The 15,997-nt window shown below is 38.2% G+C and overlaps 1 protein-coding gene across 1 annotated transcript in view; it reads left to right on the forward strand.

Annotated features, from left to right (window-relative positions):
- The first annotated feature begins 807 nt into the window (after positions 1–807).
- The window catches only part of LOC126278517 (acylglycerol kinase, mitochondrial), an 88,915-nt gene continuing 73,725 nt past the window's right edge, over positions 808–15,997 (forward strand). The window contains exons 1-3 of the mRNA XM_049978682.1: positions 808–998; positions 1,359–1,478; positions 14,781–14,952. Coding sequence (XP_049834639.1) covers positions 889–998; positions 1,359–1,478; positions 14,781–14,952 — 402 coding nt within the window. The 5' untranslated portion in view covers positions 808–888. The remainder of the gene's footprint in view (positions 999–1,358; positions 1,479–14,780; positions 14,953–15,997) is intronic.

Genomic DNA, 15,997 nt, shown 5'->3' on the forward strand with positions numbered 1-15,997 from the left:
GTTTGCATTCATTGGAAAGGTCACTACAGTTTGCAGCCTCCCTTCCTGGTAAATCTATATGAATTCTTTTTTCCACACATTCTTGAGATCTGAGATGTTCTGCTTGTACCCAGAATCTGAGGTAGATAGTATCTTCCCCAGGGTCATGGTCTGGTATTTACCTACATTACCATTAAGTCCCTCAACAAATACAAAAAATGCGACTGCTGCAGCGTTATAGTATCAATCTTTTGTCATATGTTAGCTCTGTATTTGTTTGCGAACGGTTTTTCCTTGGAATATTATTCTTTTGTTGCGTAAGTTATATTCTAAATGAGTTACCATCCAGTGCAGTCCTCAAAATCCCTCTACGGGGAAGGGGAATTGATCCTTCATTTGTATCAAAAAGCGTCAGATGTGCATATGTTGAGTGGTTTCGAATTCGTTACCTCCTTTGTCATTTGTTGCTGGTGTTGAGTGGTGATTGCTCGTCTCTTCCCTTTTACTTCTTCCTTCAGCCCCAATGTGCTTTTGCTACGGAGCTTGTCGTTTGCTCGATATCCATACTCATGTTTAGGGGAGGCCTTTCCCTCCCCAAATGGGCCACTGTCCATATTTATTTTACCACTACTTGTTCTGATTATGCAGAGTTTTGGTCCTTTTCTATTTATTTAACACACTCGACGTGGATGTGTCCTAATAACTTTCTCCTGCTGTTTTCTCAAAAAATGGGAAATTAACTATAGCAGTCCCATTTATGCCGTTGCTAACCAAAGATACAGAATTTAATGTATGATTATACTCAATGGTACGTTCCAAAGATAAATGTAAACAATTGATGTTGACTGTAGGTATCTTCGTTGTATTGGTCCAGAGCACATGTGAGATGTGTCGTCTGCTACTGTAAACATGTCTAGAATTGTGAAGTTCTTTAGAGTTATAAGAAATAATTGGAAGAAAAGTGTATTTGGAACAGTTGCTTTATCATATGGAGTGTCTTATGCCAAGGATAAATACGAGTAAGTTTGCGTTGTAATCACATTTACATTATGTACTCATGGAATTTCCTCGCGGTGCTGTCATGTTATGGCTACATTAAAACTATGACCAAAAAATAGGCTAATGTAGTGAGTGTACCGGTGTGATTTAATTGTTGGTCTTTTATTTTCATATACCTCTTTGTCAAAAAAAGTCTCAAATTCATTTTCGTTTACTAGTTGTGTGATGTATGCTGTCCGTGCAGTTGAAAATTTGACAGTTGCATTTCCTGTTAACTTAAAATTTTCCTTCAATACTTTTTTATGTCACTGCTGTCGTAGTTGTTCTATTTTTCCCTTTGCTAAACTTCGATAACGTTCATTTTAATTTTGATTCAACAGGACCAATCAGTTGATGAGAGACTACTGTTTGAAAGCGTTAGAATATGGGGCACTACCAATTCCAAACGAATATAATCCTAAGAAAATAGTAGTGATACTGAATCCAGTAGCTAACAAAAGGTAAGAACGCTTGCCATCTACTCAGTTGATAAGTCTAGTTGTTTTGCATACAGCTGTTCTTGGTTCTCATAACATAGGCCTGCAAAACCTTTCCTGCATAATTTTTTCGCATATTTAGGAGAAAATTGCGGAATGCCTACAGCGAAATAGGTATGGAGCTACATTTTTATAACATCCGATGTGTATACAGGGGTCCCATTTATTTTGACTACCCTAAAGAACTGTTTGTCCAGATGCAAATTATAAAATGTTTCAAGCAAATGTTCTTTAGCATCACGGGGACATCAATCAGCATGATTGCCTGTATTGTAGCTTTGTTGTCTACAAATATATGAAAAACAGCTTGACTTTTTAAAATGTCACCTTGTATTTTTTTATTTGGTAATTCATTTCCTCTTCTAAAGACTTATTCAAAAATGTATCACAGTGTACCATTCACTGAAACTCAATGTTATTAATTACATAGCACAACTTTGTTGTTGACACTCCCAGCATTTGGTGCAGGTACTTGGGGTAATGGAACACATCCACGTGCTGTAGAATGCATACCCGTCATTCCATCAACTATCGTCAGTTGAAGAGTTGTGTGAGTAGAATGCACACCAACGAACAGAAGGTAGAAATGCTACTCATCTATGGGGAATGTAAGTTAGCAGAACAGTAATTACAATACTGTTTTCTTATGTACAAGTACATTTAGTACAATAGTTTAGTCATTTACTGTTGTGTAGAGCAGGCATACAGTAAGGGCTGTGCTTCCTACAAACTGCATTGACATAATACTTCTTTTATTGTTGTTGTTGAAGGTAGTGGAACTGTACAGAGCGTTATCCTGACAAGAACCAACCTTCCCGATGGATGTTTTCTCGTCTTGTTGCAATGCTTCAGGATTAGACCGGTGGAACATCAGCATCAATGGAGAGTTAATGTCTAGTGTCAGAAGCTTGGTACTACAATTATTGGCCCTTGTTTCGTCAATGGTGGTCTAAATGGCACAGCATATGCCAACTTCTTCAGATAAATTCTTCCTTCTCTTCTAGATGAAGTCCCACTGAGAACCAGGATGCTTATGTGGTATCAACACAATTGGTGTCCATCATGTAATGCCTTGCGTGCACGTCGTGTTCTGAACTGAAGATATCCTGCCAGATGGATTGGTTGATGAGGAACAATTACTTGGCCTGCTAGGTCTCCTAATGTAAATCCTCTGGACTTTTTTCTTTGGGGATGTATTAAAGATGTTGTCTATCGTGATATTCCAACAACTCCAGAGTACAAGTGGGAACGTATCGTCCTTGCTTTTAATTCTCTTCAGCAGGCAACACTGGAAGCAATAAATAATTCTTTCATTTAACGAGTGCACCAGTATATTGGTGCCCAGGGTCACCACTTTGAGCACCTTTGAATGTTCTACTCGTAGGCAATGGCACAGAAGAGTCAAAGTCAGTTTTGTGTTATGTTTTTACTTGGGTTCCATTTGTTTTCTGACAACTCCAGCAAGTGGACGAGTTTGTGGTTCCAGGTTCAAAGTCAGTGCTGTGTTATGTAATTGATAATGTTGTGCTTGAGTGAGTGGTACAGTGTGATACATTTTTGAATAGGTCTTTAGGAGAGGAAATGAATTGCCGAATAAAAAAATAGAAGGTGTCATTTAAAAAGTCATATTGTTTTTCATATCTTCGAAAAAAAAAAAAACAATCATGCTGATTGATGTCCCCCTGATGGCTAAAGAACATTTGCTTGAAACACTTTGTAATTTACATCTGGACAAATGGTTATTTAGGGTGGTCAATATAAATGGGACATCCTGTATAATAATAAACTGCTGCTTCCTCGAGGCACTTTAATCCTACCTTAGTAGTAATTCAAGTTTCTGCAAGGTAGATAGCTTGTACAAGCAGGATGTTCTAGAAGGAATGGTCAATATTCAGGAATGTGACAGGAACAATCATTTGAAGCAAAAAAACACGTGTTCTGAAATGTATCTCTTAAGAGCCGTGAGTGCTTCTTCTACAGTGAAATGCATCTCTTGCTCTCAACATGTGCACGTAGCTCATAAGGTTTGCTTTTTAGAGCCCTTGTTTACTATATATATGATTGTTCCAGTCATATGCCTGCATATTGACCATTCATCAGAGGACACCCTGTATATCTGATGTTAGGATGATGATGATGATGGAGACATCAGAATGAAATACTCCCTCTTCATGCATTGATACAAACATGATCATGCTGTGGGAAATGTTGCTGACAGGCTCTTTGTGTACAGATTATCTCATTGTAAAACTTCAGAAATAAAAGAGAGAAAGCAACAGAAGCTTAAATTTTTTTCAGCATGTAGCCTTATTTACATATTAATTTGTGATGTGAATATAAAATGACTCGTTCCACATCATTAAGATGTATCATTCAGATGATCCATGGAACATGAATCTAACAAACAAACTCAGATACTTTGTCTTTAAAATTACGCTTCGGTTTCCAAAACTACCTTTTCCTTTGAATATTACATTCCTACAGATGTTTCACAATAATTAATTTGTAATAATTTGCTGTTAGATGTGTACTACAGTCTTGCCAAACAAATTAGAAAGATACAGAATAAATGTTAATGCTTCGGGATAGTTAAAATTATATTTAACAGATGGAATTCAAAGGGCAGTTGTAACACCAGGAATTGAAAATTGTATCTCATACTGGAAAATTATTTCACATGGCATCCCACAAGATTCCATCTTAGGCCCAACCCTGTTTTTATTTTATGTAAGTGATATACCACTAAGCCGCAGAGGGTAGCCACGTGGTCTGAGGAGGCTTGTCACGGTTCACGCTGCTCCGCCCGTCAGAGGTTTGAGTCCTCGCATGGGCTTGGGTGTGTGTTTTGTACTTAGCATAAGTTAGATTAAATTGTGTGTAACCTTAGGGACTGATCTCAGCAATTTGGTCCCATAGAAACTTTACCACTAATTTCCAAAATACACCGCTAAATATAACATCGCTCTCGGTTATATTTGCGGATGACACGTCTGTACTCATTGGACTCATTGGAATGAGACCACTGGGAAAAATTCCCCAGAGAATCATTGACACACTGAATTGTTTAGAACATTTATATGCGGAAAAAACACATCACTCATTTAAAACTAAACAGTCTGAATCAAGTGACTTCCAAATTATCCATAAAAATCAGTAACTTGAGGAAGTAGAATCTGTCTAATTCCTGGGGATATTTTTAGGGAAAAATTCATCCTGGTCTTTGCATATAAGTTACTTGGCAAACAAGCTTAACAGTCTAGCATCCGCAATGACAGTATTGCCCTATGCAAGTGATATTGACACTAAGGAAGTTGTTTACCACAGCTATTTTGAAGCCATTGTAAGATAGGGAATAATCTTCTGGGGAATGCAAGTAGTGCGAATAGAATATTGTTACTCTGAAAAACTGCTATTAGAAAAATGTGTAATATTAAGCCTAGAGAGTCATGCAGACATTTATTCAGGAGTCTTAATATTTTAACTATTTGATGTACTTATCTTATGAATCATTTGCCTTTATCCTTGCCAATTGAGAAATATTTATACAAAACCATTTTGAACATATGTATGACACAAGTAACAAAGACAAATTCAAGTTGCCACTTCATAGACCAAAGCTCTACTCTCAGATTACTCATTACATGGCTATGAAAATTTGTATAAATTAAAAATGTAAAACTTTCACAGTATGAAACTAGGTTTACTGAAGATAAAATTACATCCCACCCTAGTGCAAAATGTTGTTATTCACTCATGGCATTTTTAAATGATGATTTCTTTGTAGAGTATTGAAACAAATGTATTGTTGTGTGTACCTCTGGTAAATTATCTATATTGATGAGTCCCCTGTACAATCAATTATTTATATATGTATGTCATGTGACATTAAAACTCTGATTCTGATTTCACTTCTTGAGTCCAAACCCATTTCCCATTTTACTTGTAAGGCTGATGTGTTGGTCACAAATAAGAAAATAATAGGTACCAGTAGTACTCACACTGGAAGCACGATAAAGAGGTAACTGTTATAATTTTGAAGGAAAACCTTTAAATTTGTATGAGGCGACTATTGCAAGTGCGATATTCCTTCCAAAAATTCTTTTCTTGCACGGAATTTCTGCAGCAATGAAACTTAATAATAAATGAAAGCTGCATGCCACACCAAGAATCAGACCAAATATTTTATCTTTTGTGTGCACTTGTGTGGCAACTTAGCCTCCAGAACATTCACAATTAATCTGCGTAGGAATGTGTCATATTGGCGAAGAGTGTTCGGGCTTCCAGCCAGGTGGCGGTGTCTTCAAATTCCGATGTTTCGAAGAGTGACATGCTTGTCATCTTCTGGCAGAGATAACTTCGCCAGAAGATGATGAGTATGTCACTCCTCAAAACGTCGCAGTTTGAAGACACCGCCACCCGGCTGGAAGCCCGAGAACTCTTCGCCAGCTGTATACTCCGGGAGAGCATACATTCACATGTATCATATTGTTTGTTAGGCCTGGAACAGTTTGTAATGGAAGGAAGCCTCCATGTTACATAGACTACATAAAGAAACAGTGACTATGGCACAGTAGGTGTAAAACAAAGCATGAGGCTACAGAGGGAGAGAGATGCTAAGTGACATTTGGCTAATTTGACTTTGAGAAGGGTAATGTGTGAAGGCTTCAGTGACTACTATCCCACAATTGCGCTGAAAGACCTCTCTAAACTAAAAAAACTCCATCGGAACAAGTCTCAAAAGACCCTATGGTACTGACCATATGCTGTGTCATCCTCAGTCTATAGGTGTCACTGGATGCAGACATAAAGAGGCTTGCGGTCGCGCACCTCTCCCGGCCATTGTCAGTTTTCGTGACCGGAGCCAGTGCTTGTCAGGCAATTAGCTCCTCAGTTTGCTTCACAAGGGCTGAGTGCGCCCCATTTGTCATCAGCACTTGGCAGACCAGATTGCCACCCTTCCAAGTGCCAAGCCCAACAGCTCTTAACTCGGGAATCTGACAGGAAACAATGTTACCACTGCGGCAAGGCCATTGGTGAAAGACCTCTCACAAAACCAAAAGAAATTGCCATCATATGTAATGGCTGGCAGTGTCACCAAATTTTGTGTCCAGACATACATTTATAAGACAGGATGTGAAATTGAGGGTGAGAAAGCAAGAGCAGAAATGCTGGACTCTGTTTTATAATGCTCCTTTACAAAGGTAGAGCCAAGCCTACTTACCCAGCTTAATTCTTATATGACTGTAGGGTCATTAAAGACACAGGAAAGGTTTGGATTGTGGGAAGGAAATCAGCAGTCTCCAGTGAAAGGAATTGTCCAAGCATTGACCTTAATGCAATTTAGCTAAACCTTAATCTGAATGGTCATGTGAAGGTTTGACCTGTCGACCTCCCAAATGTGAATCCATTTTGATAAGAACTTCACCATGTCGGTCAATAAAACTTTCCTTAGATTTCTTGTATATGATCCAGTTATCCATATTGGAGTGCTTTTTAAATGTAAGTGGACAAATATCCAGTCAGTTTTTATAATATTTCAAACTGGTCCAAATGTTGGAACGAAACATTGTCTCGAAATTTGATAGAAAATCCGAAGAAATTCTGGTCGTATGTAAAGTACACAAGCGGCAAGACGCAGTCAATACCTTCGCTGCGCAGTGCCGATGGTACTGTTATCGACGACTGTGCCGCTAAAGCGGAGTTATTGAACACAGTTTTCCGAAATTCCTTCACCAGGGAAGACGAATGGAATATTCCAGAATTTGAAACACGAACATCTGCTAGCATGAGTTTCTTAGAAGTAGATACCTTAGGGGTTGTGAAGCAACTCAAATCGCTTGATACGGGCAAGTCTTCAGGTCCAGATTGTATACCGATTAGGTTCCTTTCAGATTACGCTGATACTATAGCTCCCTACTTAGCACTCATATACAACCGCTCGCTCACCGATAGATCTGTACCTACAGATTGGAAAATTGCGCAGGTCGCACCAGTGTTCAAGAAGGGTAGTAGGAGTAATCCATTTAACTACAGACCTATATCATTGACGTCGGTTTGCAGTAGGGTTTTGGAGCATATACTGTATTCAAACATCATGAATCACCTTGAAGGGAACGATCTATTGACACGTAATCAGCATGGCTTCAGAAAACATCGCTCTTGTGCAACGCAGCTAGCTCTTTATTCCCACGAAGTAATGGCCGCTATCGACAGGGGATCTCAAGTTGATTCCGTATTTCTAGATTTCCGGAAAGCTTTTGACACCGTTCCTCACAAGCGACTTCTAATCAAGCTGCGGAGCTATGGGGTATCGTCTCAGTTGTGCGACTGGATTCGTGATTTCCTGTCAGGAAGGTCGCAGGTCGTAGTAATAGACGGCAAATCATCAAGTAAAATTGAAGTGATATCAGGTGTTCCCCAGGGAAGCGTCCTGGGACCTCTACTGTTCCTGATCTATATAAATGACCTGGGTGACAATCTGAGCAGTTCTCTTAGGTTGTTCGCAGATGATGCTGTAATTTACCGTCTAGTAAGGTCATCCGAAGACCAGTATCAGCTGCAAAGCGATTTAGAAAAGATTGCTGTATGGTGTGTCAGGTGGCAGTTGACACTAAATAACGAAAAGTGTGAGATGATCCACATGAGTTCCAAAAGAAATCCGTTGGAATTCGATTACTCGATAAATAGTACAATTCTCAAGGCTGTCAATTCAACTAAGTACCTGGGTGTTAAAATTACGAACAACTTCAGTTGGAAGGACCACATAGATAATATTGTCGGGAAGGCGAGCCAAAGGTTGCGTTTCATTGGCAGGACACTTAGAAGATGCAACAAGTCCACTAAAGAGACAGCTTACACTACACTCGTTCGTCCTCTGTTAGAATATTGCTGCGCGGTGTGGGATCCTTACCAGGTGGGATTGACGGATGACATCGAGAGGGTGCAAAGAAGGGCAGCTCGTTTTGTATTATCGCGTTATAGGGGAGAGAGTGTGGCAGATATGATACACGAGTTGGGATGGAAGTCATTACAGCATAGACGTTTTTCGTCGCGGCGAGAGCTTTTTACGAAATTTCAGTCACCAACTTTCTCTTCCGAATGCGAAAATATTTTGTTGAGCCCAACCTACATAGGTAGGAATGATCATCAAAATAAAATAAGAGAAATCAGAGCTCGAACAGAAAGGTTTAGGTGTTCATTTTTCCCGCTCGCTGTTCGGGAGTGGAATAGTAGAGAGATAGTATGATTATGGTTCGATGAACCCTCTGCCAAGCACTTAAATGTGAATTGCAGAGTAGTCATGTAGATGTAGAAATGTAAAAGTGCTCCCTTACAAAAAATGCAGAAAAGTAGTATTGTGTGATTATAGTATCAGTGAGTCACTATTAAATCTGTTCTCTCATACAAATTCATGAGTATAGCAATTTTTGGGGATACCAGACAGAGTGATCACATAGGCTTATTTGTAGATAAAGTAGGTGGCAGATTTTGGCTAATTGGTAGGAGACAAGGAAAATGCAGTAATTCTACAGTGGGCACTGCTTGCAAAATACACATGTGGTTTATTGTAGCATATTTCTAAAGTGTATGGGAACCACACAAAAAAGGACGAACAAAGCATATTGAACATATACAAAGAAGGAAAGCATGAATGATCCAAGTTGTTGTTGTTTTATATATAAAATCAAAGGAGAGTTTCACAAAAATGTGTGCCGAGAAGAATCAGTTGAGGAATCTATAAACAGATCATTCATACGATTAATCACAACAATGTGGAATGAGTCATTTTACATTCACATTCATTTGGAAATATGGCTACATGCTGACCATTTACAAAAGTATTAGAAATTCTTCCCCGCCATCTGTAACAGATTACAAGAATAGAATTTCTTCTATGGAACAGGAATTGTCAAGGACAAACTTTTTCAGTTTGTTTTAAAATTTAACTTTGCTGTCTGTCAGACATTTTATATCAGTCATCGTGGTGGTTGTCATCCTTAGTTTGATGAATTGTTTGTTGTAGTTCTCCACACTATTCTATTTTGTGCAAGCCTCTTTATTTCTGTATAGCTACTGCAACCTACATCTTTTTGAACCTGCTTATTGTGCTCATCTCTTGGTTTTCCTCTACAGTTTAAACCCTTATGTTTCCCTTGATTTCTAAATTGGTGATCTGTTGCTGTCTAAAAATGTCCTGTCAAACGATCTCTTCCTTTAGTCAAATTATGCCACAAATTTCTTTGAAGCTCAGTTCTATTCAGTACCTCCTCATTCGATATATGAAGTACCCATCTAGTCTTCAGCATTTTTCAAAAGCCTCTTTTCACTTCTTGTCTGAACTGTTTTGGTCTACGTTTCACTTCTATACAGGTCTACACTCCATACAAATACCCTCAGAAAAGACTCTGTCACACTTAAAACTGTATGCAATGTTAACAAAGTTCTCTTCTTCAGAAATGTTTTTCTTACCATTGCCAGTGAACATTTTATATCATCTCTACTTTGACAACCATCATTTATTTTACAGACTAAATAGCAAAGCTCATCTACCATACTACTTTTAGTGTCTTGTTTCCTAATTTAATTCCCTCTGCATCACTTGATTTAATTCAACTACATTAAGTGACCCTTGTTTTGCTTTTGATGCTGTACATCTTATATCTTCCTTTGAAGACACTGTCCATTCCTTTTACAATCCAATGAGTCCACAATGTAGAAGATATCTCTTTGAAACATTATGTAATAAAGTCCAGATTGCTACTATAGTAGTTTAATGATGCATTAATTGTGATGGGTCCATTTGAGTTAGAATGCTGTCTTCAGATCATCTGTGAAAGGTTACATAACATTTTACGTAACTTTCACAGATGGTCTGAATATGGCATACTATTCAAAATTGATCCATTGCAATAAACACATAATTAAATTACTATAGCAGCAATGAAGACTTTATTACATACTGTCCATGACCAGCCTCATAAACAGTTCAAAATTTCCCAGTGGGGAACTATGTAGATATACTGTTAAGAGTAAACTTTTTAAGTATTAATTAATTCACAACCACACACTTCAATATATTGATCACTGCAATATCTACATTTTTCAGTGTTTTTGAACTTTAGCTCTGCCTTAATATGTGTAACAACTCTCTCTTTTTCACAAATTAGTTTTATATGAGTAAAATGCTGAAGTGTAATATTTTATATTTAACGTATCGAATCTGGTGGTTGTATGATGCTCAGATAGGCACAGGAAGTCTATCTTTCCACAGCTCTCAAAGTTTCCCAAACAGACAAGCAGCCCTCTTGCTCATTGATCAGTGGAGAAATGACTGATAATTCTTAGAAGAGACTGGAAGGTAAGCAAATGGACCAGATGACAAATGTCATTATAAAATAATGGACCAGATGACAAATGTCATTATAAAATGAAATTGAGCTTTTCATGAAAATGAAATGGAAGTGGGCAAGGCATGTAACCATGTGAATTGATGGTAGGTAGACTAAGAAACGTCTTTTCTGGACTCGAAGGGAGATGGTCATTTAGTGGAAAACTGGTAGATAGCCTTAAAAATGTGAGGAGGCAACATCAGTCCTTGTATCTAAAACCTCAATGCTTAAAAAAGGCAAGGCCTATATCCAGCAGAAGTTGTCAGATGGATGACGGTGATTCAATAGAAACTACAGCAATCATTCGATGAAAATAAGAGAGATAAATGAATTTCCAATGGATAACATTTATGTAACCTTTGTACATGTACACTGATGAGCCAAAATATTATGACCACTGCTCACTGCAAGAGCGAATACTGCCTGGTGGTGCTGTGGGCATGTGACACTGCAAGAAAAGTAAAAACTGGAACAAAGATGAATGGGGAATCATTGTAGCTACGATACAGGATGAAGATGGGGAAATCCACCGATATGAGTGACTGACAAATGGCAGACTGTTATGACATAGCACCACAGAACAAGGATCACAGAAATGGCAAAGCTTGTTGGCACTTGCATGCAACAGTTGTGAGCATCTATAGACGTTGGTTGAAGGATGGTGAAACCACACATAGGCGACAAAGTGTCAGATGACCATACCTCATCATGGAATATGTAGTTCGGAGGCTTGCCTGCTCTGTAAAACATGATAGATGATGGTCTATGGCTGATCTCACAACAGAGTACACAAGCATAAGTGTCTCAGAACATGCCATTCAGTGAACATGGTTAAACATGAGGCTCCTGTGTACAGCCCCTACATACTGCCGTGTGGAACCAAAATCGTCATCTATTACAATTGCGATTGACATGGGATCATCAAGATTTGACCAAGGATCAAAGGAAGCATGTCACCTGGTTGAATGAATCAGTTTCCTTATTACACCAAGTTGATGGTCATGTCAAGATATGCCACCATCCATGCTCTGTACCATGGGTGCAGGCTAGTGTGTGTGTGTGGGGGGGGGGGGGGGGGGGAGTATTATGCCATGGGGAATATTCAACTGGTCTTTCATGGGACCTACGATAAAACACAGACATGATAATAGCACCGTAAACATTTTTTGAAACTACCTGTCTCCCTTTCATGGGACTTACAGTAAAGCACAGACACTATAACAGCTATGTAAACATTTTTTGAAACTACCTGTCTCCCTTAATGCCTGGTGTCTTTCCTGCCAATCATGGCATCTTCCAATATGATAACTTCCTTGTCACTATACCAGAATCATGCCACAGTGATTTGAGAGCATAATAGTGAACTCATATTAATGTCCTCACCAAAAAATTCGCTTGATCTGACCACTGTGGATCACATCTGCAACACTATCAGGTGTCACATCTGCAAACCACTAGCCCGTAATTTATGGTTATCACATTATTTGTGTCTAGAATTGCTGGTGAATTAAATAAAAACTTAGTTTCTACCGGAAATCATATAACTTTCTTGGCAATTACCTTTCCGAAATTGATGTCTGAAATACTCCTCTGCGATACAGACAAGAGGGAGATTGTGTCAATAATTAAATCCCTGAAGACAAAGGACTATCATGGTTATGATGGAGTGTCTAGCAGAATATTAAAGTACTTTGCTGCACATGTTAACCCTGTATTTAACCCTATTTGTAATTTTTCCTTTAGGAATGGTCAGTTTCCTAAATGATTAAAGTACTCAGTAGTAAAGCTGCTTTATAGAGAGAGAGAAAGGGATAATGTAGATAATTTTAGACCTATCTATGTTATCAGTGTTTGCAAAAGTTATTTAAAAGGCTGTGTATCTAAGGATAATTGATCATTTTATATCCCACGATTTGCTATCAAATGTACAGTTTGGCTTTAGAAGTCATTTAACAACTGAAAATGTTATAATTTCTTTTCTCTGTGAAGTACTGGATGGGTTAAACAAAAGGTTTCGCTCGCTTGGCATATTTTTTGAATTAACTAAGGCATTTGATTGTGTTAATAACAAAATATTGCTCCAGAAGTTGGACCATTACGGAATACGGGAAGTAGCTCACAACTGGTTCACCTCTTCTTTTACCAACAGGCAGCAAAAGGTCACAATTCACTGTGTTGATAAAGGCTGTGATGTGGGGTCTGAGTGGGGTACTGTCGAGTGGGGGATGCCACAGGGATTAGTATTGGGGCCACTCCTGTTCCTTATTTCCATAAATGATCTGCCCTCTAGTATTACAGGTAACTCTAAAATATGTCTGTTTGTTGATGACACTAGTTTGGTAGTAAAGGATGTTGTGTGCAAAATTGGCTCAGTTTCAAATAGTGCAGTACATGGCCTAAGTTCATGGCTTGTAGAAAATAAACTAGCACTAAATCACGGTAAGACTCAGTTTTTACAGTTTCTAACACACAACTCAATAAAATCTGATGTTTTAATTTCACAGAATGGGCATATGATTAGTGAAACTGAACAGTTCAAATTTCTAGGTGTTCGGATAGATAGTAACCTGTTATGGAAAGCCCACATTCAGGATCTCGTTCAAAAACTTAATACTGCCATTTTTACTATTCTACTGGTATCTGAAGTGAGTGATCATTCTACTTTGCTTACTTTCATTCGCACATGTCATATGGTATTATATTTTGGGGTAACTCTTCCCATTTTCTAAAAGGATTTTTTGGCTCATAAATGGGCGGTTCGGGCAATAAGTGGTGTAAGTTCACAAACCTCTTGTCGACCCCTGTTCACGAGTCTGGGTATTTTGACATTGGCCTCTCGATATATATATGTTCCTTACTGTCATTTCTTGTTAACAGTATTAGCTTATTCCCAAGAATAAGCAGCTTTCACTCGGTTAATACTCAGCAGAAATCAAACCTGCATTTGGATCGGATGCGTTTACGTAAACTTATGGACTGACTTTTTGCAGATTCATATACATTTATTTTTATTTGTTATCTGTTATTACTTTTATGTTGTAATTTCATGTACTGACACATTCCATTGTCTTAGAGATTTGCTCCTCAATTTGGTCCTACAGAACTAGATGTGTAAATAAAATAAATTAAAAAAAAAAAAAGACATCTAGTTTCACATACCTACCAAGGATCTGTCAAATCCATGTCAGCAGAATCACTACTGTGATGCATTCTACAGGTACACAAACATGACAATAGGTAGGTAGTTGAAATGTTTTGGCTCATTGATGTATGTATGTTTGTACTATTCTACAAGTTACACTTTCAGAGAATTTCCAAGACGAATGAAAAGTGTGGCTAATGATGTTCTGATTTTAAAATCTGGAACCTTTTGCTGGAGTTTAGCATTTGTATGATTCTACTGTGCAAAATCTATTGTTTTGTGAGTTTCTTCAATCAATGTCCTTTGAATTGTATTATGTAGTGAATTGTTGGCTCATAATATGCCGAAGAAGCTAAAGTCAGAAGTACAATAACTGATGGAAACAGAAAGTTATGTCTGTATATACTTTCATCCTTGTGCTGTACCATTGTCTACTTATCCACACAAATAAATCTATAATGGCAACAAAGTGATGTAGTTGACATCTCTTTCACTAAGCGACATGTGAGGTGTTCGTTGTGTTCCATCAGTATCTTGGAAATCCAATAAAAATGTAAACAGACATCTAGAAATACATAGCACAAGGAATTATGCATTTATATTTCAGTTTATTAATGTTCATGAAAATGTGTTCATTGCACATTTATTGGTGTTCCTTCTTCAGTTTTCAATAATTATACTATTCATTGCAATAGTGTTCATTGGTATAATTCTCTTTTCTGTATTTAATTTCAGGAAAGCAAAGAAAAATTTTGAAAAATACTGTGCTCCATTACTTAATCTTGCAGGAGTATTTGTTGATGTTATGCAGACAGAATCTGTCGGCCATGCTTGTAATATCATAGAGAAAATTGATGCCAGAACTGATGCAGTTGTTGTTGCTGGTGGAGATGGGACTCTCTCTGAGGTAAAGAAGGAAACAAACTCTAAACCCAAATATGTCAGTTCCTTTTTTTTTACGTATATAGTGTAGGAAGATATTTTCCACGTACCAGGTATTACGTTTACATTCCTAACTGCAGCAGTGCTTAACATGAAGTTACATACATTCACTGTATTCGGGCTGTTAAATAACTTTTGTCTTTGTTGTTGTGGTGGTCTTCAGTCTGAAGACTGGTTTGATGCAGCTCTCCACGCTAAGCATCTTCATCTCAAAATAACAACTGTAATTTACATGCTCCTGAATTTGCTTAATGTATTCATCTCTTGGTCTCCCTCTATGATTTTTACCCCTCACACTTCCCTACAATACTAAGTTCATGATCCCTTATGTCTCAGAATGTGTCCTATCAACTGATCCCTTCTTCTTGTCAGTTTGTGCCTCAAATTTCTTTTCTCCCCAATTCTGTTGAGTGCCTCCTGATTAGTTATGTGATCTGCCCATCTAATCTTTAGCACTCTTCTGCAGCACCACATTTCAAAAGCTTCTATTCTCTTTATGTCTAAATTGTTTATCATCCATGTTTCACTTCCATACATGGCTACACTCAATTCAAACACTTTCAGGAAAGACTTCCTGAAACTTAAATTGTTACTTGATGTTAACAAATTTCTCTTCTTCAGAAACATTTTTCTTGCCATTGCCAATCTACATTCTATCCTCTCTACTTTGGCCATCATAAGTTATTCTGCTGTCCAAAAAACAAAACTCATCCTGTTAGCTAAAGCGGTGGATCCGCCCTCACGGCAGAGTGAGTGGCAGGTGGTAACGTGTATGCATCACTTGAGGCTTCGTGAACTTGTGACAGTTGTGGCTGTGGATTTCTAGGCCTGCATTGTCATGTAGAGATTTTAGTAATCCCCTTGATAGTTCAGGGGTGCACAACATGAAGCAAGCAGCTACTTGGGTAACAGAGCACTTGTGGAGTGCACATGAGGGTTTTTAGGCTAGATGGTAGCTCTGATGACCACTCACTGGTTGATGCACAGCAAGGGAAGTCAGTCGGCATTCG

This window comes from Schistocerca gregaria, chromosome 6, assembly GCF_023897955.1.
Source record: "Schistocerca gregaria isolate iqSchGreg1 chromosome 6, iqSchGreg1.2, whole genome shotgun sequence".
Classification (NCBI taxonomy): Eukaryota; Metazoa; Arthropoda; class Insecta; order Orthoptera; family Acrididae; genus Schistocerca; species Schistocerca gregaria.